The 25,674-nt window shown below is 41.4% G+C and overlaps 1 protein-coding gene across 2 annotated transcripts in view; it reads right to left on the bottom strand.

The window, feature by feature from the left end:
- Positions 1-25,674, bottom strand: part of LOC132341423 (transcription factor BTF3-like) — a 36,375-nt gene that overhangs the window by 2,859 nt on the left and 7,842 nt on the right. Inside the window, exons 3-6 of one of the 2 annotated variants that reach the window (XM_059872987.1) lie at positions 16,696-16,809; positions 16,283-16,484; positions 8,498-8,560; positions 6,690-7,072 (exon numbers count right to left, since the gene is read on the bottom strand). In XM_059872987.1, coding sequence (XP_059728970.1) covers positions 7,026-7,072; positions 8,498-8,560; positions 16,283-16,484; positions 16,696-16,809 — 426 coding nt within the window. In that variant the 3' untranslated portion in view covers positions 6,690-7,025. Of the gene's footprint in view, positions 1-6,689; positions 7,073-8,497; positions 8,561-16,282; positions 16,485-16,695; positions 16,810-25,674 lie in introns of those variants that run through there. The other variant, XM_059872988.1, reaches the window with a different exon arrangement.

Below are 25,674 nucleotides of genomic sequence, written 5' to 3'. Positions count from 1 at the left end.
ATGACAAGAGAGACTCCTCTCCCTAAGTGAACTGAAGAAAGACTATTCTAGAGGTAATAAACTGACTGAATTTTTCTGTATGTTGTTAGTGGGAAAGAAAAGGTTTTAGGGGGAGAAGTGTTCTGAAGGTTTTATTCTGATTCTTATTATTCTTTTGTTTAGTTTCTGTTAATAAAGTTTTCTTTCTACCCTTTTGAAGTTTTGAGCCTGCTTTGCCTTCCTCCTAATCCTATCTTACAGCAGGAAATGAGTAAATCATTCTAGAGGGTACATGGTCATTTGGCCAGCACTGAATCCACCACATTAATTGGTGCGTTGGCCAGGAAATCTCAAATTGGCAAACCAAAACCACTACAATCACTTCCTGGTTTTATGTCACGTTTACTCCAGTTTTATTGCCTCATGTTTCTGGTATGATTGAATCAGATGAAAGAAACAGTAAGTGTAACATGCCTTGAAATCAGAGAGGGAAATTGTTTCATAATCAAAAAAAAGGGAAGAAAACCAATTGTCTTAGTATAAGTAATTTTAAAATAAAATAATATAAAATGGCAATTCCTGTAAAGTTGTCTATTGGAAATACTGAAATATAATGGTCTTTGGAAAAATAAATGTTCAACTTACAGGTTTGTTACAAATATAAAATGAAAACTGTGTTTTCTTGAAAAAATAAAACCTGAGCCATTTCTGATTAATTTTTAAAACATCCCATGCAAAAACATGCTATATTAGCATGAACAAGGAAAAAAAATTCCTTTTTCTGTATTAGTTGTCACAGGAAAGTACTTATTCTAAATTATGAATGTTGTAAATAATCAAATCGGCAGCCAAATTTATAAAAAAATTTTTTTTAATTTATTAGATCGACAACCAAAAATAGAATATTATAAAACCACCACAGCCAAGACAGCGTCAACCCCGGACTTTGACGCTGGGTGAACTTGGGTCAGACCAACGTAGTGTCAGCGTCTCCCCAGAGTGTCACACCAACTGCTCCAGGCAGCCAGCTTATATACAGTTTATTCTGCCTGGAGCAGAAATGACCTAAGATTTCTCTGAGTTCCTACATATGTATAACGGGAACTATACAGATTCAATCCCATACAAAAGTCAGTCCATAGGTTTGGATGGCTGTCTGGGCTCCTTGAAATGGTCTTTCCTTCAGCTGTAGCCAGGACGTCGCCGTGTTCTGATGTAATCTCTCCCAGGTGTTATTCGGTGAATGTTCTGGACATTCTTGGGAAATGGTCGTTGATCACTCAGGAAAGACTCATTCACTCGTTAATGGTCATGATTTTATCTGGGTGAGTCCGGGAAATCTTTTGGAAATGAAAAGCCCTGCTTCTGGCCATGGGGGTCAGAGGCGTGGTTGGATCTTTATAATTTTTATACCATTTCCAAAGCATGAATTATCTACATCATATACTGCAATGGACATTCAATATTTGCTTGATATTTTGTCTTGAACTTCAGTCAGCATTGAATTTTGTAGATAAGAAATAGTACACTTGTTTCCTATATATTACCTGAAAAATGCATTTTCAGATTATATGGAAAGATGGAAAAATAGAGGGACATAAATTAAGACAGGAAGATATAAGGTTTCTTCTGTCTTTATGCTATAAAATATTAAGCAATTGTCAGATAGTCATCACCATGCATCCCACAAAAATTAGTACAAAGGTTAAGATGGCTATCTTTCAGAAGCTGTTTCTAGCATTAAAAGCCCTTTTTATGGCATAACCTTATGCTGCTAAAGCAATGAATATGGATGTTTTCCATGGCTCTTGAGTGCTTGTGAGAAACTGGAATTTTAATGTTTATTGACTCAAACAGTCGACCATTTGCAAAAGCAGCAGAGTGCTTTGCTGATAATGTGCAAAGTAACTGCCCAGGGGCAGAGGGTGGGCACACCCACCACCACCACCACTACCTGAGGCTACAATCTGGGTGTTGAATAAGATAAGGGAAGAGGCTGATAAGAGGCAAATCCTTTGAGGTGGGACAATGCTTTTTATCATGCCAATGTGTTGCCAGATGAAGAAATGCTTGCACCTGGTGGGTTAATACGATAATAATTTTGCAAAATCATTAGCTTATCGAGCTACACAATCAAAACTATGATAAACATTAACTAAGGAAAGGAATAAGAAACTACACTTCACTGATCTAAGGACTCAAATTAGTGAACTCTGCCAGTTATGCCAACTTTTCTTCTAATTTGGAAAGTAGCACCAAGTCCATTGAGCAGTCAAGTATAACTTTGGGGTCACTGACCACCAGAGACCAAGGAGGGACCCCCTGGGACAAGAGAATACATGTGCTGATGGGAGGAAATATATGCTAATGACTTCGGGGAAATAGTTATCATATGTATCTTTCTTCTGGGAAAACCTAGAAGTATGTTTGTAAATCTAGCATATAAACAGGAGCTTTTTCTGTACTCAGCATGCAAGACAGGTGGAGCTATCCCCCTTGCATCTGGCATTGGAATAAATAATGCCTGCTCCCTAATACTAAAATTATAGTGATGGAGAGTTTACTTTCTTACCATTTTTGATAACAAATGTCCTTACACAGGTGGTTCAACTGTGAAAACTCCCCTCCAGGTAAGTACCTGAACATTCTCATGTAAGACTGAAGGTATTCATCCCTTCTGATGTGCCATAACTGACTCAACTAAGCTGACATAGGAGGCAAATGCAATGTCTTTGAAGGTGTCTAAAGTTTCCAGGAAGTGTCCCGTGATCCACAGTATTACATCATCCAGTGTAAAACTCTCCACCCTAGGAGAGGTACGTGGGCATTCCCACCTAGCTTGAGTGTATATTAACCCATTGGACTTTGTGTTTCATGGGCTTTCCCCCACTCCCAATGGGTCAAGACTGTGACCATCACTTTGACCAATGAACATCGAAATTGCAACAATCAAGTCTTGTCACTGGATCCACGCATGGTCATTATGTATCTTTCTAATCTTATACTTTCTTTTCCCTTATACATTTTCTTAAGTGTTATTTTTATGCTTTTATATTGAATTTCTAACCAAAATGGCTACATTTTAAAATTTGCCAAGTACCTCATTCTACCTTAATGTTCTAAAGTTTGCAAGTAAAGGTTTGTTATTGAACCTCCTGACAATGTTGTTGTTTCTCCTGTGCACCTCCCAGAGCAAATCAAACAACCTGTCCCTAAACCTGCCAATCAGACTGGGGCATAACAGTGCTCTACAGGGATCAGCCTCCAGTACTTCTTAAGCTATGATACAGGCATGTTATGGAAAATTTAGAGCTAGCATGGGGGGAGGAGGTGGGGGAAGACAGGGGAAAATCTCTGCAAAGAAAGATCTTTACGCACTGGAAAAATCAGCATCAAGAAAGCACAGACAATTGATGATTATGAACTATTAAAAACATACTTCAATTACTTTGGTTTCTCTGAAACACAACAAAGAAGTTTTATTTCTCTTGGTATAAATTATTATCAATATAAAAGTTTTAGGATTAAAAGACCCTAATCCCACATCACACACTTGTTTATAAAGATAAAAATGTTAAAGGTTCAGGGTTCATAAAGTTCTGAAATGTCAGCCTGCTGATTTTGTTTGAGTGAAAAATTTCTTTAGCCTCTGATGGCAGGGAGAAGATAAAGGTACTAGGAGCTACCTTTGAACAACACCCATGAATCTGAAGGCAGCACAGCGCTTTCGTGCCACAGCATGCCACAGGACCTGAGGAATTTGAAAATTCTCCAATCAAAATCTAATTCCAAGTTGCTTCTCTCTAAGCCTTTTGACAAAAGCACTTAGCAATGTAATTTCTTATGGGAGTGTTACTAAAATATTTGTACTCGTCCACAGAAGTTTAACAAAAGTATACTGTATTTCAGTTTAGCAAACAAGTTGCTTTTTCTGATTTACTTAATTATTTTTGCAAAATTGACTGCGCAGCATGTGATCACAGATGTCATGAACTCTGCCTCACCAGGGAGTAAACTGGGGGTGCACAAGAAGTTATGTGGGACAGCTGGGACTTCTGACCCCAACTGATCAAAACAGATATTTCAGACCATATGGCTTGTGCTCAGCAATAAAACTAGGGGGGAGGTTGGTGGAGGTACTGCTGCTCAGGGACTGGCTGGGCACGGGGCAGTTGGTTTACCACTGTTTTCATTTGCATCACTTGACTTTCTTGGGTTTTATTTTTCTCTCTCTGCTATTTTTTCCTTTTCCTTATTAAACTGTCTTTATCTCAACCCTCAAGTTTTCTCCCTTTTATTCTTCTGATTTTCTCCCCCATCTCACTGGGGAGGAATGAGTGGCTGCATGGGTCCTAGTTGGTGGCCTGGGTTAAACCACAAGTCAGTCATGGAGGTAAATGAAATTTACAGAAGTGAGCATCTCTATTCATAGAGAGCAATAATATACATGAGAAATATTTCTACCAAGAAGAAAACAAAACTTTATGCATCCACTTTTATATTGCTCAAATTCTGCTTTCTCACAGCTAGGCAATGGCTGAGATAAAAACTGAACCAACAAAAACAACAGTAAAGAACCATAAACAGATTTTAAATCAAATATTAACAGAAGTAAAGATGCTATCTTTAAAGCAATTCTTAAGGAACATAACTTTAAATCTACACATTTCCATCCAGACAGGCTTCAGTCAAAGGGTTACAGGTCCTGCCAGAAGCCTGCTCCAGTGTGGGCTTCCCATGGGGTCACAGCCTCCTTTGAGCAATTGCACCTGTTCCAGGATGTGGTCCTCCATGGGCTGCAGATGCATCTCTGTTGCCCCATAAACCTCAATGAACTGCAGGGGGGAGAGCCTGCCTCACTGTCATGGTCTGAGCCTGGCGAAATGCCAGTGCTTCTATGAGAATACTTCTTTTCTTGGTATCTACTGTGAGATGTGATCAGAGACAGAGCAGAGCAGGCTCCAACTTATGATTGAAAGGAAAAAAACTTTATTAACCTAAAGCTACAGGGAAAAACACACAGAACACAGGATGAAAACCTTCTAAATTTCCTCCTCCTCCCCCCACCAAATTTCCTAATTCCATTACCACCCTTTGGATAATCAGTTCTCAATTCTTCAAGAAGAGAGGAGTCCTTCTTGCACTACAGACTTCACCCAGGAAACAGTCGAAACTTCTCGTGTTTCCATGTCACGTGTGGCACTGCCCAGAGAACATTTTGCCATCGTGACTTCTTCCTTCCATGTCCAGTGCTCTCACCACTTCTAAAAAAGAGCACAGCCTCTCTCTTTCTGGGACACCTGTCCCCCCCCACGTTTCACCCCCTGGGGCTGAGGGGTCTCTTGAACAGAGATCATCTTCCTCTTCTTCTTCGAAGACGGAGGGCACCACTACCACCTTCTTCACCCGTCATCTCTGTTCACACACTCTCACATCACCACACTCTCCTGGCTCTGAGCCCTTGCCTCCCCCTAGAATGCAGTCTCTGTGTCACAGGAACTCAAGGGTTCTGTCTATAGCTATCTAAGAAAAGTCCAGCCAAAAGCTACTCTATCATCTCTTCCCACCTAGAATTCTTCTCAACTTCTCTCATCTCACCAACTCCAGAAGGAATCAGCATTTGCAAGGTTTCCATCGTCCCAAGAAGGGTTAAAAGTCCCAGGCTCTGCCAGTTTGGTTCATGAACTCCCACGGCTGGCTGCTCTGCTGGGCACTCCCTCCTTCTCCTTCACTCCAGCCGTGCTATCACAAGCACAGTCTGCTCTCTCTCTTCCTCCCGGGGGGGCGGAATGGGGGATGGCTGCCCGAAGCCCTCGCAGTGCTCTCCTCCACCCTTCGGCCCACGCCTGGCCTACCTCCCTCGGGCCGCATGGCTCCCCTCCCCGCCCCTGCCCAGCTTGGAGCTGGGCAGGGGAGGTCTGCTCTTGTCCCAGACTAGAACTCAAAAGGAACTTCCAGTGAGAGTTCACAGCTTTTAACCCCCTGTGTTCTCAGAGGCGTATCTATGCCCTCAGTAGACAAACCAAGTGCCAATATTAAAATCTAGACACCGATTGGCGTGACCATACCATCCCAAAAAACTTATTTCCCCTCAAACCACGACACTCACCCTGGACTGCAGGGGAATCTCTGCTCTAGTGCCTGGAGCACCTCCTCCCCCTCCTTCTTCCCTGACCTTGCTGTCTGCAGTTGTTTCTCTCACATATTCTCACTTCTCGCTCCTGGCTGGTGTTACCTAGCTTCTTCCCCCCTTCTTAAATTTGTTGTCCCAGAGGTGCTACCACCATCACTGATTGGCTCTGCCTTGGCCAGCACCAGGTCTATGTTGGAGCCAGCTGGCATTGACTCTGTCAGACATAAGGGAAGCTTCTGGTGTCTTCTCAAAGAAGCCACTCCTTCAGCCCCCTCAACCTTGCCACATAAACCCCCTACAATCATAAAGTAGTTGTAGAATACAGGTCTCTTTCTTAAATTCAGTAGATTACAAAGTGTCTTAGGAACACAGTGCATGTGCTCTGACCCACAAACACTAGAAATTCACCAATGAAGTCTTAAATGCTCCATTATGCACTGAATTTTTTTTAGAAGCCAGTTTTCTAATAGAGCAGAAAGGAAGATGCTCTGAAAAAAAAGCAAGACTTTTATGATTGCTTAATAGTTATGGTCAATTTATTTTTCTTGCTTTTCTGACAAAAAGCCACACCAGAAACTTCATTTCATATTCTTTATTGTATGGCAAAGTTCATTAAAGATGGGGTAGCTTGTAGACAAGTTGCTCAAAATTTGTGTCTAGGTAGAGACTGATTAGCAATCTGACTTATTTTGAAGCATAGGCTTGTTAAACTAGGCCACAAAAACAATACTGTGTACAAGCAATAACTGAATAAGAGCTGCAGGTTCAGGAGTTTCCAAATATTACGCATCTTGAGATCTCATCAGGAAATAAAAATAAAATCAAATAAAAGCAGTCACAATATAAAATAGCAGCTCCATGTAGCCATGTAGCTTTTTCAAGTTTTAATTTTATTCACAAAGTGTCACTTAGTTCAGTTTGCCTCATTCTTTGAAGCTTCATCAAAGTTTTCAACAAGATCTAGAAAAAGAAAAATGTTGAAATTCAAGTCTGACCTACTTCAGCTTTGCCAATTCCCTCGCACCCCCCCCAAAAAAAAAAAAAGTTCCAGGTGACATTAAGTGGTTACATGGCAAAAAAAATAAAATCAGCTTATAAAATACAAGCCAAACAACATTTAAGGGTTTCATGGTTCATTCTTCTTGTTCAAGCAACTAAGTTTGAAATAGTTAATTATAAAGCACAATTTTAGGAGCATTTAACTTCACCATATCCCCAACAGAGCAGTGATACTGAAAAGGCAGTTTCTTAGCAGTCTTCTTATTGACTATTAAATAATTATCTTAACCATAGCTATTATTCCTACATGGGAAAAAAATGCTAGCTCAAATCAATGATCCATCTAAGTGTCATATGGTATCTGAAAACAATGCTCACAGAAATTCTATAAAAGAATCACAGAATGGCCTGAGTTGGAAGGGACCTTAAAGATCATCTCATTCCAACCCAGACATGGGCAGGGACACCTTTTACTAGACCAAGCCCCTTCCAACCTGGATTTGAACACCTCCAGGGATGGGGCAGACACAGCTCCTCTGGGTAAGCTGTGCCAGTGCCTCACCACCCTCACAGTAAAGAAGTTCTTCCTAATCACAGAATTACAGAATCATTCAGGTTGAAAAAGACTTCCAAGATCATTGGGTCCAGCCTTTGACTGAACACTACCTTGTCAACTAGACCAGAGCACTAAGTGCCACATCCAGTCATTTCTTGAACACTTCCAGGGATAGGGACTCCACCACTTCCCTGGGCAGTCTGTTTCAATGCTTAACCACTCTTTCTGTGAAGAAATTCTTCCTGATGTTCAACCTGAACCTCCCTTGGCACAGCTCAATGCCATTTCCTCTCATCCTGCCACTTGTTACCTGGGAGAAAATGCCAACTCCCACCTTGCTAGAACCTCCTTTCAGATAGTTGTAAAGAGTGATAAGGTCTCCCCTGAGCCTCCTTTTCACCAGGCTGAGCCCCCCCCAGCTCCCTCAGCCCACTCCTCATAAGACTTGTGTTTTAGACCCTTCCCCAGCTCTATTGCCTTTCTCTGGACATACTCCAGCACCTCAAAGTCTTTCTTGGAGGGGTCCAAAACCAGACACAGTATTCAAGGTGCAGCCTCACCAATACCAAGTACAGAGGGACAATATCTAAATAGTATCTAATTAATATCTAATGCATATCTACCCTCTTTCATTTTAAAGCCGTTCCCCCTTATCCTGTCACTCCATGCCCTTGTAAAAAGTCCCTCTCCAGCTCTCTTGCAGCCCCCCTTCAGGTACTGAAAGGAATGACTAGTCGATACTCTTACTGTCCTTGGCCCAATCTTATACTGCATATATTATGTCTCAGCAAAATTCACTTCCTTTTCCTCCACTTCATGCTTGTTCTTACCTGGAACTTCGTCATCGTCATCATCATCACCACCAGTAGCAAGTGGTGCTTTTCCATCCATAGCTGCAAGAGCAAGCAGTTCAAAAGCATCAGTGAAGTTCACCATAAGCATCTTGATTACAAAGGTGCTTTGCTTTTTGAAAACATTATTAAAGAGTCTGAGCTAAATTTCAATTCTCTATCCAGTTCCCCTGCTAAATAAAAATCTACAACTAATTATATGTTACTAATAATGCTCAAACAGACCAGCTGAAAAATGAGAAGATGCATGCCAAACAAGTTTACTATTCACCATCTTGGTTCTAGATATATAGAGTGCTTTGCATGGTAATAATTTTCAGCTAAAAGCACAGAGACCGATTTTACCAATTTCTCTTAAAAGCAGCTTAGTTTAATGATTACTCAGTCGTTCTTGAGGCTTACATATTTTACAACATTAGCAAGTTATAAGGAAATCTTAGGATCTTATAATCCTAGGCCTTCAAGAAAACTAAGGTGCAATTGTGAAGCTGCAAGTAGACACATGACTAGAGACAATTAAAGATATTGTTCCCTGGCAAAGCCAGAGGAATATGGAAGTGGATACACAATTTTATACTTCAGTGATTAAGGTAACCACATGTCCTGGTCCACATGTCTACTGACTCAGTAATTTCTTAACTATTCCCATTATATTTGCCAGTGCTAGTGAGACTTAACCCTGTCCATTGTAGTAGACCAATGAGCATCTGTGAAACTGAAGCAGTATAATGCTAAGAATAGATATCTCAAGACCTGAGGTGTTTGTGCCACTACTTTAACTGCTATTCTTAATTGTACTACCTTAAGAATGAGACAGCTTAGCCCATGACCGCCATCTAATCCTAATTAATCCTTCTCCATTTTCAAGAAAAGCATGAGCAAAGAGATGGGTTTATACTAGACTTCTGAAATTGCTGCATCCCAATATCTAGAGAACGAAAATAGATGAATGCATAAACTTTGTTCTGAAAGGGCTTAAGGACAAGGTCACCACTGTCAGTGACCCATGGAGGTCCATGGTGGAGCAGAGATCCACCTGCAGCCTGTGGAGGGCCCCACACCAAAGCAGGTAAATGCCTGAAGGAGGCTGTGACCCTGTGAAAAGCCTGTGCTGGAACAGGCTCCTGGCAGGATCTGCAAAGAGAGGATTCCATGCTGGAGCAGGTTTGCTGACAGGACCTGTGACCCCATGGGGGAACCATGCTGGAAAAGCCTGTTCCTGAAGGACTGTACCCCATGGAAGAGATGCTGGGGCAGGGGAAGAGTGAGGAGAAAGGAGTGGTAGAGACATAGCATTAGGAACTTAGCACAACTCCCATTCCCCCTTCCCCTATGTCACTCAGGGGTAGAAGGTAGAAGAGTTAGAAGTGAAGCCCAGGAAGAAGGGAAGGGTGGGGGGAAGGGGTTTTAAGATTTGTTCCTATTTCTTATTATCCTACTCAATTTGATTGGTAATACATTCAATTAATTTACCCAAGCTGAGTCTGTTTTGCCCATGATGGCAATTGGTGAGTGATCTCCCCCTGTTCTTATCTCAACCCACCAGTCTTTTATTGTATCTTCTCCCCATCTTGCTGATGGATGGGATTGAGAGTACATCTTGGTGGGTACCTGGCAGCCAGCCAAAGTCAACCCACCACAGCAATCTGCAGGCAAGCTTAATGCGGCAGCATTTAGCCAGGCTTTTAGCACAGTTGAAAAATGGGCAAGCTATGGCTAAACCCTATAAATCCCTGCAACTGCATTTGTTGCCATTAAGATACACCTAGCTGATCTTAAGCATTATAACCTAAAGAGCTCTGTCCTAGGGTGACATTATAATGCTTGTATCCCCAATCATCTGTTCTGTTTATGCTGGATATTATATTCTGTGCCTTCAAGACTGGCTCTGACAATGAAGGCAGGAAGAAGAAGAAGCACGGAGTTTTGTCATCAGCTGCACTCTCTCCCACAGTCTGCTGGAACACAGAACTCCACTGTTGTTGTCTGGGCACAGACGGGGCAGAACACAGCGCTCCTTTTGCTTTTTAGTTAGTTTAGCTAGCTGAGGCAGTCTGAATTTTCCCTGGACTGTTTTTCTTTCCCTTTTTTTGGAACTGTTCAAACCTGCTCTGGACTGGGACCCGGGGAAACACCGAGAGCTTGCACTTAGTAGCCCACCGGGGCCTAGTCTGGGCAGCAGCCTTTCCCAATGTCGGAGGGACTGATAACAGAGCGACCACCCCCAAGAGAGACTTTCTGAATCTGTTATCTCTTCAGAGCGGCGAATGAGTTTTGTCATCTGGTATTGGTAATTTCTTGTGCTGGGGAGTGCTTTGCCTGTTAAATAAACAGGTTTTCTTCCACTTCTCCCTGAGGAAATTCTTCCTGAACTGGTTGGGGGGTGGGGCCGTGTGGGTTTGCTTTCTGGGGGGGCCCCTTTTGGAGGTTTTCTCCCAAATTTGCCCTAAACCAGGACAGGCTCAAAGAACAGTTGCTTCCAAAAATGCACCACAAAAGCAGCTTGCCTAGCTAGTCTGCATATGTGGTATCATGTATATCATTAACAGGCATAATAACATTCCGATTGTATCCAAAAAGGCTTTTGTTTAAAAGTGCTATGTTTCTTTGCTTACATAAAATGACAAGGTTTCAAGTAGATGTGCATACTCCTAGAAAATATACTAGTGCATTTTTGTGCATTAATATATATATTTTCAAGCCACAAGTCCCCCTTGGAATTTAACTTACAGTCTGCTAACATAGTTTATCAAATATACTCTATTTCTTAATGAGAATAGAAAGCTTCAGAAGTGAGACATAACTGAAAAAGAAAAGGTAAAAACCATTCCATGTCTTGAAACAAATCGGTGTCTAATTTACAAGGTACAAATAATTTCAATGCTTTATATATGTGAAGCAAATATAATGGGAGTAGAGGGTCTGTCTATTCTACAAATGTGAGCAGGCCGACACACTAAAGCAGAATGATAATCCATCTAGTCTACCGTTCCTGACACCAGTGTAGATCTGCACGAGCTCACATCTAAGGAAGTCTGAATTTTGTGTGCTGGTGGAAGAAGAGGACTCAGTGAATCCTGTAACCTGTAGGCTACTCCAGCTTCTACCTACAGTAAAAACACACAGAGAACATCTTTAAGGCTATCACTCTTGGGTAGGAATTACTGGAGCATGAAATGTTGCAGATATGCATGGGGATTGTTTATCCGAATGCCACCCCCAACATATGCTAATGGCAAACTCTGACTGCATGAGCTAGCTATAATGGTTTTACTCTACTCAGAAACTTCCCTAAACCAGAAAGAACTGTACCATCTACTGATGCCTAACATTAAAAGATGTAAATCAGACAGAAGGGGAATAAATTAATTTTCATGGGGCTCAAGTAACCAAGCAGTGTAGGAAAGACATTCTGTGCTGTCCTTGTGAGCAAGCAAGGGCCTCCTGAAGATAAGGAAGCCCTATATCTCTCCTGAAGGAAGACCAAGGTTGTTACCAAGGAGACAGGATGAAGGAAAGAAAGTTAAGAGATACGGAGTCTGGCTGGCTCACGGAGTGATGTGGCTCCCTGATCACCTACTGGGAACTTTGTTTCTCTCTTATGACCAATGGGCACTGAATGTGTATGTTGGATGGGTGTAAGTGTCTTGAAAAAGTATAAAAGCAATGTTGATGTTGCTGTAATAAAATCTCTCTCTTGCACCCTTTCTGATGGAGTCGTGTATTTCTGTACTGTGTCATGCTCTATAACGACAAAGCAGGGCAAGAGTGTCCTGAGTAATAAGCCAGCTGGACTTGGAGCTTTAAACTAGATTTATTGGAGGAAGGATATGGTTTTCTAGGCACTTGAGAAGAGCCAGGGCTGCCAAGGCATGAGGAATAAACAGAAAACACCTGTGAATTGCCTCAAGGGAATTAGTGTGAGCTCCTCTAAAAAGGGGATGTGGCTGACAGCCCAGCCGAAGTGCCTCTATACCTGTGTATGCAGCATGGGAAACAAACAGGAGGAGCTGGAAACAGCTGCCCAGATGGAAAACCATGACCTGATTGCTATCACAGAAATTAGGTGGGATGAATTGAATGATTAGAGTGCTATGATTGGTGGCTATAAACTATTCAGAAGGGACAGACAAGGAAGGAGAGGTGGGAGAGTTGCTGTCAATGCCAAAACCAGGATTGATTGCATGAAGTGATCTTTGAAGAACAGCAATATGCAGGTTGAAAGCTTATGGGTGAAAATTAGAGACTAAGTCAAGAAAAGAAACTTTGTGGTTCAACTGCAGCCTTCAAATAAAGATCCCCTTTTATATTACCTCCTTACTAAAAATATCTCGAGTTTCATTTCCAGGTTGAGAAAAAGGCAACAGCAGGAAGCATCATGCTCGCATGCCCTGATCCTGATAGGAATCCTTAACCACCCAGATATCTGCTGGAAAAATGTCACAGTGAATTGCAAGCAGTCCAATAAATTAGTGGAGTGCTGAAGTGAGTTGACTGTGGCCAGACACCAAGTGCCCACCAAGCTGCTCTATCACTCCCCTCTTCAGCAGGACCTGAGAGAGGAGAAAATAAGATGGAACAAAACTCATGGGTCAAGATAAAGGCCGGTTAATAAAGCAAAAGCAAAGGTCACATGCAAAAGCAAAGGAAGACAAAAGATTTATTCTCTACTTCCCATCAACATGCAATGTCTGACCACTTCCTGGAACAAAGGATTCAGTATGTGAAGTAGTTGCTCCAGGAGACAAATATCTTAATAATGAATGCCCCCTCTTTCCTCCTCCTTTCTCTTAACTTTTATTGCTGAGCAGATGTTAATATCCTTTTGGTCAGTTGGGATCAGCTATCCTGGCTATGTCCCTTCCAAAGATATTTGCCCACCACCAGCCTACTGTTCTTGGGGGGTAAAGAGGGGGTATTGTTAGAGAGACAGCCTCAATTACAAAGCACTGGTATGTGATCAACACCTTTCTAGCTACCAATACACAGAACTGTGAGGGCTGCTATGGGGAAAGTTAACTCCTTGCCAGCCAGACTCAATACAAGTGCTTTGAGGACAACTTTCTAGTACAGGTGATGAAGAGCCCAACCAGAGGAGAGGCACTGCTGGACCTGTTGCTCACTAATGTGGAAGAACTTGTGGCCTTAACCTGAGACATGAGATTCAGATCAGATATTACAAAAAAAAAAAAAAATTACTGTTAGGGTAGTCAGGCATTGCAATAGGTTGCCCAGCAAGGTGGTAGAGTCACCCTCCCTGGAGGTGTTTAAGAGGCATCTGGATCTGGTGCTGGGTGATATGGTTTAGGGGTTACAGCGGTAGTGTTGGGTTGACGGTTGGACTTGATCTTAAAAGGTCTCTTCCAACCTTGATGATTCTATGATTCTAAAGTCTCTCTAACTTATTGGAGAGGTCAAGATTGGAGGCAGCCTGGGCTGCAGCCATAATGCCTGGATAGAATTCTCAATTTTGAGGGGTACTGGATGGGTAAAACAGTAGTAAGGACCCTAAACCTCATAGGGGCAAACTTTCAGCCATTTAGAGCACTATTGTGTGGGATTCCTTGGGAAACTGCCCTCGGAGATAAAAGAGCTGGGAGCTATTTATGTCATGTTTATATCAGATTGCTGCCTTAATTCAAACCACAGGAGTTATATGACTTGAACAAGTTTCTCCATTCTTTCCCAGCAGCAATGACTTATACCATGACAAACATGCTTGTCAAGTAAAACACAGCTCCACCCTTTCCCAGACAAAAGTACAACTTTATCATAACTATAGCAAAGCTATTATTTGGAACAGTATTATTCCACATATAAAAATGTGATGAAGTGAAAAAAAAATAACAATTGTAGCAGAAGAGTGGCAGGCACATTGATTTGAGGCATCGGTTACAAGCGTTTGTCCCTGGGACAGTTGGCATCCAAAACAACAGGGAGGAATTAACATGAATCATAGAAACACAGAATAGTTTAGGTTGGAATGGATCTTAAAGACCACCATGTTCCACCCCCTTGACATGAACAGGGATACCTTCCACTAGACCAGGTTGCTCCAAGCCCTGTCCAACGTCACCTTGAACGCTTCCAGGGATAGGGCAGCCACAGCTTCCCTGGGCAACCCATGCCAGTGCATCACCTCCATCTGAATAAAGGATTTCTTCCTAATACGTAATCTCAACTTGCTCTCTGTCAGTTTAAAACTGTTACCCCTTGTCCTATTATACCTTCCCTGATAAATAGCCCCTCCCTTAAATAAATAGTTGTCTCACCTTTCATTTTAAATCCTTCAAGTTTTCTTTCTTTCAAGCCCCACTTCTACCAGAAGGAAACCACACAGCTGACACTAGGAAGGAGGGACCTGAGCTTCATTGGGAAAGCAGTTTACCTCATCTCCTGAACACTACTTCTAGCAGAATTTTTTTCAGTGGGAAGTTGAGAGAAGCATCATCAGCTTTAGGAATAGAGTCTATCTCTGCTGGCAGCAAAGCACAGAAAGAAAAACCGTAACAATCAAGTTCATAACTGCCACAAGAAGCAGAAAGTAAGTAGGAAAACCCTACATGCAGGACATAAAACATGGTCCTGATGCCTTGCAGTGGCTACCTAGAACAGAGGCTAGACAGTTAAAAGAAGAAAGTGGGTATTTATTAAAGGCCTTCAATAGATACACCTTGGGCAGTGCAAAAGCCTTGCAGAGACTACATCCAAGATGGATGATGGTCATGAGTTTTTCAGACAGATATAAGTTTGGTCTATTTGCATATCAGAGGTAAATTCTCCAATTATAGCTTTAGGTAATGAAATCATATTGCTCCGGTTTGCTTTCCCCCCCATTCACTTTTGTTTATACTTTTTGGGGCCTGAGGCAGAGGGTGTCCTTGGTTCTCAGGCCTGGAAGGATTGTTTTGTCTGACAAAAATGTGAAGAGAGCTCACTAACACTGTATATGGAGTTCAGAGTTATACACTAATGCAGTAAAGGATCTGAAAAATATAAATGCTAAAAAGTCATCAGTCCCAGTATCAACAAGCCTGTCTTCTGCTCCCAATTCTTACCCTGTAGCAGCAGCAGCAGCACCTTTCCCAAACACCAGATACTTAGGTCCCTCCTCTACTTTTCTCACATAGTTTTAGGGAGAAAAATTGTTCAGGTTCTTTTACTAATCTAAGGACAGAATATGAAATTGGTGTATCTAGCTTACTGATCATGCCAGTCCTCTTTGCTACACTGTTCTACACACAGAGAAATTATATTTCCTTACAAACGCTGTATAAATGCCTCTTAGCTATCAAAAAGCCCATGCAAGAAATAATACCTTCACCACACCTGTGAGGGAACAAAGCAGTAGCAAGATGTCTGCCCTCAAGTCCCTCTCCCTATTGTTTATGTTTCCATTAAAAGTGTCAAAACAGACATACCATCTTTTAAAACCTAACTTTCTCAGAGTAACTCTATCTAGCTTTAATGAACCAGGTATGCCAAATTATGGTAGCCACAGCAAGTAGTAAACTACCAAGAAATCAAGTCTGGCTAAAACTTTCTAGTCCTGGACCAGCTGCAAGATATGCTGAGAAACAGGGGCCTCTGCTTTATTCTGTTATATTCATTGTTGGATTTGAGCTATAAATAAGATTTAAGTGTCTCATTTCTTCAGCATTTTATAATATGCTTGCAGACAGTAAGAGTGCACTGAATTTCACTGCAGCTATACAAATAAGCCCCATAGCTGCCAGCAGGAAATGCATTCAAGTTTTAACTTACATTGCTTGGGTAGGGCTTCTGCCAATCTTCTCAGGCTAGTCAAACTGTCAGCTCCAAGCTGATTTAAGATGCTAGGAAGCATTTCTGTCAGCTGCTTTGTCTCAGCATGGCCAGTGATAGTGAAAGTGCTAGCAGCCAGGGATGCCTGAACTTTAGGGTTATTGAAGTGAATGACTGTTCCTTGGTTGGTGAACATATTTACCTGCAAGGGGAGAAAAAAAAACCAAACCAGTATTTCAAGCAGTTTAGCATGATTTTTCAATTTAACAGGAAACTAGGTGACGTTCCTAAAGCTCAATTAAGCACCTATAGATAATTTACAGGCAAGTTTACCATGTTACTGTCAAGGAAATTATGTTTTATATATTTTATACTTCTATAGAGAAAAGCATTTTCCCCTTTTAAGCAATTACCTCTTCAATTCCAGAAATATTGTTGACACCCAGTTTCTTCAAAGAAAACTGAAGTTTCTTGTCATCTGCTGTAGCTGTTCTATGGACAACCTTCTTCTTTCTGCGGGCAGTACCCTTTGCAAAAAAAAAAGGTTATGAATTAATATTTAATTAGTTGTTTGCAAACTCTAATTCTTGTGGCCATATAACTACTCTTCAGCCATCTACAAATCAACTTTGTATACAAAGTTCTATTTCTGTGTTACAGCACACACAAACCCACTCCTTCAACTGTACTGCAACAGTCTTTTACTTGTGAAAGCAAGCTGTGCTGGTTTTGCATTAATTGATTTGTAGTGTTATAGATACATATTATAATACTGACTTTTCACAAATATTAAAATGGATTTATATGAGTAGTGTCAAAGTAACTTTGATATAGTTTTTATTTCTGTTATTAATTAAGCTTAGACATAGTAGTGAAATAGCTATGCTTGTGTTAAAATGCCTGCTTGGATGGGATAACATCCAATGTACATAGGATGAGGACACCTGCTACAGATATGCCAACTATCAGCACTCACCATCTGAAGAAAGTGTAGTATATGATGTAGATAATTCATGCTTTGGAAATTGTATAAAAATTATAAAGATCCAACCATGCCTCTGACCCCCATGGCCAGAAGCAGGGCTTTTCATTTCCAAAAGATTTCCCGGACTCACCCAGATAAAATCATGACCATTAACGAGTGAATGAGTCTTTCCTGGGTGATCATCGACCATTTCCCAAGAATATGTCCAGAACATTCACCGAATAACACCTGGGAGAGATTACATTGGAAAAGGCGACGTCCTGGCTACAGCTGAAAGGAAGACCATTTCAAGGAGCCCAGACAGCCATCCAAACCTATGGACTGACTTTTGTATGGGATTGAATCTGTATAGTTCCCGTTATACATATGTAGGAACTTAGAGAAATCTTAGGTCATTTCTGCTCCAGGCAGAATAAACTGTACATAAGCTGGCTGCCTGGAGCAGTTGGTGTGAAACTCTGGGGAGACGCTGACACTACGTCAGTTCCACCCAAGTTCACCCAGCGTCAAAGTCCGGGATTGACGCTGTCTTGGCTGTGGCGGTTTTATAATATTCTATTTTTGGTTGTCGATCTAATAAATTTATAAAATATTTTTTATAAATTTGGCTGCAGAATTGATCATTTATAACAGAAAGGATGAACCAAGGCCCAAACTGGAAGTGATAAAGAGAAGGAGCCAAAACCACAGCCAAGAAACACGCATGCTCTAAAAAGGCAGACCCAAGCAGGGGCCATGTAAAATAGTTCCTGGAAAATGTAAACTAATTTGGGAAAAAAATTTACTATGCATAAGGGTCTATGAATATGCAACAGGCTGATGCAGTGTGGCCTTGGCTGAATGCCAAGATGCACCCGACCATAATAACCTTTGTTCTATGGTCCTTGTCTCCTAGTATCCTTTATTGAACTTTTAAAATTTTCACAGGAGAGTGAACATGTTTTTCACAGTAGTAAAGAAGGAAAAACGTCAGCTACAGAAGTTATTCTCTATGAGGAGCTACTAAGAACTTCCTCTATGCCTGACAAAACCAATCAGTGACTAGTTTTGAATATTAGCAACCTGTTAAACCACCTAAAAGAGCTGAATCCGCCTCTGTGATATACACGCTTAAAGATGAACAAAGCTCGAGAATCGCTCTCTTGCTTCTGACCTTGAAGAGGTAACTGGGTGCCAGTAAGACTGGCCCCGCGCTGTTGCGGCCCACGCAGCCTGGATGGGCCAGGCCGGGTCCCAACGGTGGCTGGGCGGGGGGGAGGGGAGGCCGTGGGGCCCCAGCTGAGGCTGGGCTGGGCCGCGGCTGTTAACATCTTGCCGATGCTAAAGCCTGGCGCTGGCCCAGGCCAAGTGGGGGGCCCACCAGGTTCCGGGAGCAGCTCCCGGTCCGCGTTCCCCCTCCCCGCCGCCCCTCCCCAGCGCGGCCAGGCCAACCCACAGCTCAACTGAAATTCTGCCACTACTGAGTTTCACTAGAAAATACCAGGCAAAGGGAGGGGAAGCCATCAGCCCGCAGCGTGCTATTGCTAAGTCCTAGCCTGGCTGCTGAGATCCTAGCTTCCCCCCAGCCTGGCCCCATAGAATCTTCCACCATAAACAGCTCTAACCACTGCCCGGCAGAGATCACATAGCCCTCCACAGGCCCTAAGCGAGATATTATGTCTTTTAGTGCATAGATGAAACCTACAAACATCAATCCTCTCTCGAGTAAGAAAAAAATTAAAAAATGAAGACACATAGAGAACAACAGAAGACATGAAAATCAGTAAAGAAACAGTCAAGTCCCAGATAAAAAAGAAAATGAAGAGATGCCTTAATCTTAAGCCAAAATTCTTTTGGTAAAGCCATTGTAATGAACTGTAATACACAAAAATATCCCTTTAATTAATGAAAAAGCATGAAGAGTGTTCAAACTATATGTTATGAATAAAAAAAGGCTGCTAATTTCTTTTAAAGTTGCAGAATTCACAACTTAAACCAATAGCTGCCAAGTTAGAGTTCTAAATATTTTTTGTTAATAATTTCATGTTGTAATCTCCTGTTAACAGTTTCCTTTTAATTACCTGTTCCTAATAGTGCCCTAAGCCATCCCGCCGCTGCCTGGTGACCCGGGAGCAGTGGGGTGCCCCCCCCCCCCCACTCAGGCACGGGTCCCGGCGGGGCCGGGGGAGCCCCACGGGTGGAGTCCGAGGGGACCGGCCCGCCCCGGGAACAGCGGGCCCTCCCCCACCGCGGCGTGGGTCCCAGCTGCGCGGGGGCGGGGGGGGGGGGGGGCCGTGGGGGTGGCACGGGTGGGTGGTCCCAGGGGTGGGGACCGGCCCAAGGGCCTAAGTCCCCCTTTCCCGCAGGGCCAGCTGCTGGGTGTAGCCCCTGCTGTTTCCTGGGAGATGGCACCCCGACGCCTCATGATGAAAAGATGAGATTGACATGCAAAGGTTAAGTCGTTAACTCTTTATTGTTGGGAATTCCTCTCTTTGTACCACCTTGCCTGTGGCCAGGAGGATGCCCCCCCCCCACTGTGAAAGGAGGGGACCTTGTAGTCGACATGCAAATAACCTTGGAGCCAGGATGCAACAGGGTAAACCCCCCCACCAAACTCAGCAAATAAACCCCTAAAAAAACGAGCCAATATGGAATTAAGAGATCAAAGCAGTGTCTGGACATCAGGGGCGGGGTCTGGAGCCGGAAGAGATGGTGAAAACCCTTTTCGCCCCTCACCATAACCTAAAAATATGTTGGCTGGACAGAGGCCCTCAAATGTCAAACCAAGTAATTAGGAACCAGGGGGTATAACCCCGATTGCTCTCATGAGGACAGGACCCCCAGCTCTGCCCCCTAGTGGACAAAGTGGCATTTTCCTCCTGCTCCGATCTTGGGAGCGTCGATGGCAAGACCGCAGACCCATCCACAGACCCATCCACAGACCCATCGGGCCTCCCAACCTTGAACTGATCGCTTTTAATAAAGGCATTAAAAGGAGAAAGATCTCCGGCCCTATTTATATCACTATAGACATGAGCAACGGCATCTATGCTAAAGCAAAGCAAGTGTTAAAGTAACAATGATTTGAATGCGAAGCTTGAACAGAGATGAGTGATGAAGGCCCTTTTCCCCTGTGAAAAATGCATATTTTATGATTGGCTTTTTGCAAACATTAAAATGAATATTATATGTGTTATGTTAGAAAGTTATGCTGTATTAATTAATGCTCTTAAGTAGTGTGTTAAATATAGTTTTAGGTTATAACAAAATGTTAAAATAGAAACTATGCTATGTAGGATACTTTTTTTCTAAAAAAGGACTCCCACCAAGATAGCAGCCACAGCACATCTAAATCTTTCAGAGGAAAAGAATTTATTGCCCCATTATCAGCAGAAACTAACTTCTTCCTGCCTCGCTCAGCCAGGACAACGCTGTTAGGATTAAGAGGAAGAAGTTGACAATGACCAGACAGAATCCTGTATTTGAATGAAATTTATGCATCATGTATGAGGTGTATGAATATGCAGCAGGCTATTGTTTTTAAGGGTAAATCCTCTGTTAATGTGTGTCCTTTTTCGGGCTTATGCTGCCCAGATAAAGGTACCTGGACATCTGTAACTCTTTGTTTTTATTGTCTCATATTGTCCTAATCCAAATTGTCCAAATTATTATTACTCTAATTACATTGCTATTTTTACAACCATTTTATTTTCATTAAACTTTTTAAAATTTTAAAAACAAGTGATTGGCATTTTTCATACCCCCAAAGAAAGAAGTAAAAAACCTCTGATACCAGAGATGAAGATGATCTCAAAGACAGATAAAAAAAACCTTTTGCTTTTAAACAGCTCATCCTTAAAATAATACCCCATAAATTTAATATAACCCATAAAGGCAACTGTGAGAAAGCTGCAAAAGATAAGAAAGACTTCACAATTGCAGATTTCTGGCCGGCTGCTATCTGTAAAAATTAAAAGTCATGAGATAACTGTTTCTTGTGGAGAAGTCTCCACAGCACAGTGAGAAATACTTCTCTCCCTAAGTAAAGTAAAGAAAAATTACTTGAACAATAGTAAACGGACTAAAAATGCCAAATTTATCTTTCTACACTGCCAGTAAGAAAGAAAAGAGAGTGTGAGAAAGAAATGTTCTGAAGATTTTTTTTTCTGATTCTTATCATTCTTTCTTTTAGTTCTGTCAATAAAGTTTTTTTTATACCCTTTAAAGTTTGAGCCTGCTTTGCTCTTCTCCTAATCCTTATCTCACAGCAGATAATAAATAAATAATTCTAGTAAGTGCCTAGCAATTTAGTCAACATAAAACCCATCACATAAGCTTTGCACGTTTGTGAGAAGTGTGAGATTTTAGGATGCAATGTACCACAGAAGCTTTATTCCCCAAGTCTCATGGGGATTCTGCAACATCCTACTTAGGAAAGAAAAACTTCAAGTGTATCCTTGTCTGTTACTATAGGCATAAAATTGAAAACTGATCATCTCCTGAAGACCGACATACTCTACAGTCCTGTATGCCTAAAGAGTTGCAAGCTTAATTTGGTGACAAATCAACGTCTACAGAAAGATCTATTCAGACATCATTCCTAGGACTAACCCCTAACAATATCTTTGATCTTTAAACTTCCGAGTAGCTGAATTCTTAATTCAACTACTTATACATTCATTTCCAAACAAAGCAGTGTAATTCCTGAAAGTATATGTACTGCACAGCAGGAGGTGTGTGCAAGCGTAACTGCTACAGCAATACTAATGATGATTAGAGTAGTGACAGGCCATGTCTGCACTCCAGTAACTTATACCATTGTTGTAAAGGGAGGGGGGGAAATCAGGTCCACAATGGTCAGGAAAACCTTTGCTGGAATGCCCCTAACCATTATCAGCTTCCTATTGAAGAATGTACAACAGATTTTAGTCTACCATCCCAGTAAATACAAATTATCTCTTTTTTTTTCTATCCCTTATTCTTTACAGTGTCACACAATATGGAGTTGCATCTGGCTTATGTTAGGGATTACCTAGAGCTGTGAATGCCAACTGTTTAGGTGGAACAAGTTACCTAAAATTAAGATGAACTTCCATTGTTGCTTGTGAAAAATGTTTTTGTGATTAGTGTCAATTGGCAATGGAATCAGCAAATGCTTGTATCTACTGTGTCAAAAATAGACACAAAGAATGGTTTTGAAACTTTCTGACCGAATAGCCAAATAAAGCATTGAAATAAAAGAAGTATAGTAGAGTAAAAGAGATGAGGTAGCAAGAAGAATGATGCTTAGAATAAAATAGAGGAAGTTGTAGTAAAGCTAAGAGATATTGCAACAAAGCAACTAAATGCTTATGTATAATAAAAAGCTTGATGCGCTTGACAAAATCATGTAGCAGACACCAGTCTAAGGCCTCCTTCCAGACTACCACAAGAAGGACAGGAAGCCAACAACCATCTGGAAAGATTATGAAATTGCTGATCTCAGCTTACTGATATTTGCTGATTCGGACTAACCAAGCACATTGGAAAATGCTTTGTAGGCTTAAAAACAGTATATATACTTTGTCGAACTTGTAAGTGGTGTGTGCCCTGAGTGGAGTGGTGACTCCCCAGCCACCCAGCGCTGCTTGCTTGCTTTCTTTACAATAAAAGATAGAAAAATGAAATTCAGTTTGGCTATTGAAATTTTATATCATTGCTCTACTTCTGACATTTTTGTTCCAAGAAGTTATGAAACAGTTGTGAAAAATAAATAGCAGTTCTGGCCAGTTTACAGCTGTCTTTTCAGGCTGCAACTTTTATAGCATTATCAGGGTTTAAAGAAATTAGCTTCAAGATTGCTTAAAGGTTACTTGAACTATGTAGGACAGCTTTGAAAATCCAAAATTGGTTCATGACATGAGTAGAAGTTTGGACAACGTAATTTCTTAGCCAAATAAGAAGAAAGTTGAACAGCTGATTCTGATACTGAAAAGTCAGAGTTTGTCACTGGTGCCCCAGGGGAAACACTTCTGAGAAGTTTTCAGTAATTTCTGAAGCCCAATAATTTTTTATTAGACAATCTTAAGTTGTAGTCAAATTTTGACTATAAAGAGTCAGAGACAATAAAGCTACCAAAAATATAATTAAGAAATAAAAATGAGAAAAGCCAAAACACTATTTTTTTATTCCAAATAGACATCTTCACCTGATGGACTTAGACATTTGTGTAAAATTTGAAGAACACATATTTTCCCAAAATATTTTATGGACATAATCTTAGAGGTAATTTTCAAACTTAAATGATTTCATGAAATATATTTTTTAAAAAATACTTCTACATAATATTCCGGACTACTCCTTTTTAGAAAGCAAAACAAGCAAAGCTTAAGTTCCCCTACAGACACAGAGCTCTAGATTTCTCCAGGAAAAAGGTCTGTAAGAATCAACATGACATTTAGCTGTATCAACACCCTACACAAAAATGTAAAATTCCACATAATGAAGAACTACAATTGCCCTCCACCTAAATAAAATATTTATCTCCTTTTTAAGATTTGCAGTCCTGCAATGTTATGAAAATCTTCCATCAGAGGCAATGTGCCAACTTTTCTCACAAGAAAGAAGAAAAAAACCCCAAAACAGTAGTGATCAAGGTTAAAGCCTTCTGTAGCCGATACACACATGCTAGTAACATGCACATAATCATCAATATAATACAGCAGTCCTCTGCTTAAATAGTAATCCTTATAAAGAATACACAAAATCACCAAGCCAGTTAATTACTGGATTAATCCTGATTTAAAGCTGCTTAAATGTGAGAAATCATACTCACTTCCAAAAATTCAAGGTTTATTAAAACCTTCTCAAAAATACAACAGAAGACTGAATAGAGAAAATATTATGGCGCAGGGAGCAGAGGATCTTTCCCACCATGTGCTCATCCACACAATGGACGTTTCATCATTTAACCCTTTAAGCCCCTCCCAAAGTTCTGTCTATCGACTCCTTCTTCGCTGTTTACTTCCTTAAATTTTGATTGGAGGTCAGACGTTGTCGGAACTCAGGACATCCCTCTGGGAGTCCGGAGTTTCCAGGAACCTTGCCAGGGGGCTCGGAGACCCTGGCACACAGCCCAGAACACCAGTGGGTTTGATTACGAACCATGAAGCAAATTGCCACCTTTACATGAAGAGATAAAAGCCACGTCAGTTTAAATAGTGTAAAAATAAAGTACTCAAAGGGTGTAAATATAGGTTTTAAGATTTTTGGTATAGGGGTTTTTGGGGACAAGATGGAGGGATTTGGGTGTGTCTAGCCTTTCTTCTTCTTCTTCTCTACCTCCATCTTCACTGGTGATGTTGGCACTTTTAGATTGGTTTAGAGTAGAAGCTCACTGTCTAATATTGATGATAGGTATTGCAAAATAATTGTAAAGATTGTACACATAGTTTTTAGTATATAAAGATAACACCACCCTGGGGGCAGGCAGAATGCCTCTGACTGTCCTGCTGAACGCACCTCAGCTGGGGAGGGAGAAAATTTTATAGATAAGATACAATAAACAACCTTGAGACCGAGAAATGAAGAGCCCTGACTCATTCTTCAAGCGCCAGGCTGGGAAAAGAGACTTTCGAACTTTTCTTGGGGTCACTCTGACCAGCTAGAGAGACTCTGACAAGATGTTGCCATAGTAACAAGCTGACCCTCCCAAATGTCCCAATCCCAGGCCACCCTCTGATAACAACGCAAGCGGGGTAAAACATAAGTCTATAAAACTTCTCTTAACATATATACATATTTGCCTTTTAATTGTGAGAGTCAACCATCGCATTACTCATATATCACACTAAATATCCATTTAAAGGCAAAAAGGTTCAAGGCATGAATAAATGCTACTGGAAACTGTCAACAAGAGTTCTGCTGAATAGAATCACAGAGAAGTTTGGGTTGGAAGAGATCTCAAAGATCATTTAGTTCCAACCCCTTGCTATGGGCCGGAACACCTTCCACTAGACCAGGTTGCTCTAAGCCCCATCCAACTTGACCTTGAACACTTCCAGGGATGGGGAAAAGACAACTTCTTGGGGCAACCTGTGCCAATGCCTCATCATGCTCTGTCAGGGACCTAAATTATTCAGGCCTTAAACATTTTTATGAAGGAGTTTTGCCAATTATAGCAAAAACTGTATAAAGAAGCTACAACCACAGAAACCTCCTTGAAGAACTTTGGATTGCGAGTTAAGCCACCTAGATAAGATAAAGGGGACAGTATATTTCAATCATCTCAGGTCTAAGGAGAAGCAAACAAGGCTGAGGGAAAGGAATGCATTCACAAGAAAGCCAAACCCAGCAGCTGCGCTGAGAATCATCTGTCTGGGTTTGGGGTGGGGGAAGACCACAGCCTACAGAAGTCAAGTTTACACAGACTCCTCCTGAAACGTGGGCA

The sequence above is a fragment of the Haemorhous mexicanus genome, chromosome W (genome assembly GCF_027477595.1).
Source record: "Haemorhous mexicanus isolate bHaeMex1 chromosome W, bHaeMex1.pri, whole genome shotgun sequence".
NCBI lineage: Eukaryota > Metazoa > Chordata > Aves > Passeriformes > Fringillidae > Haemorhous > Haemorhous mexicanus.
This window is presented reverse-complemented; position numbering and strand designations above follow the sequence as displayed.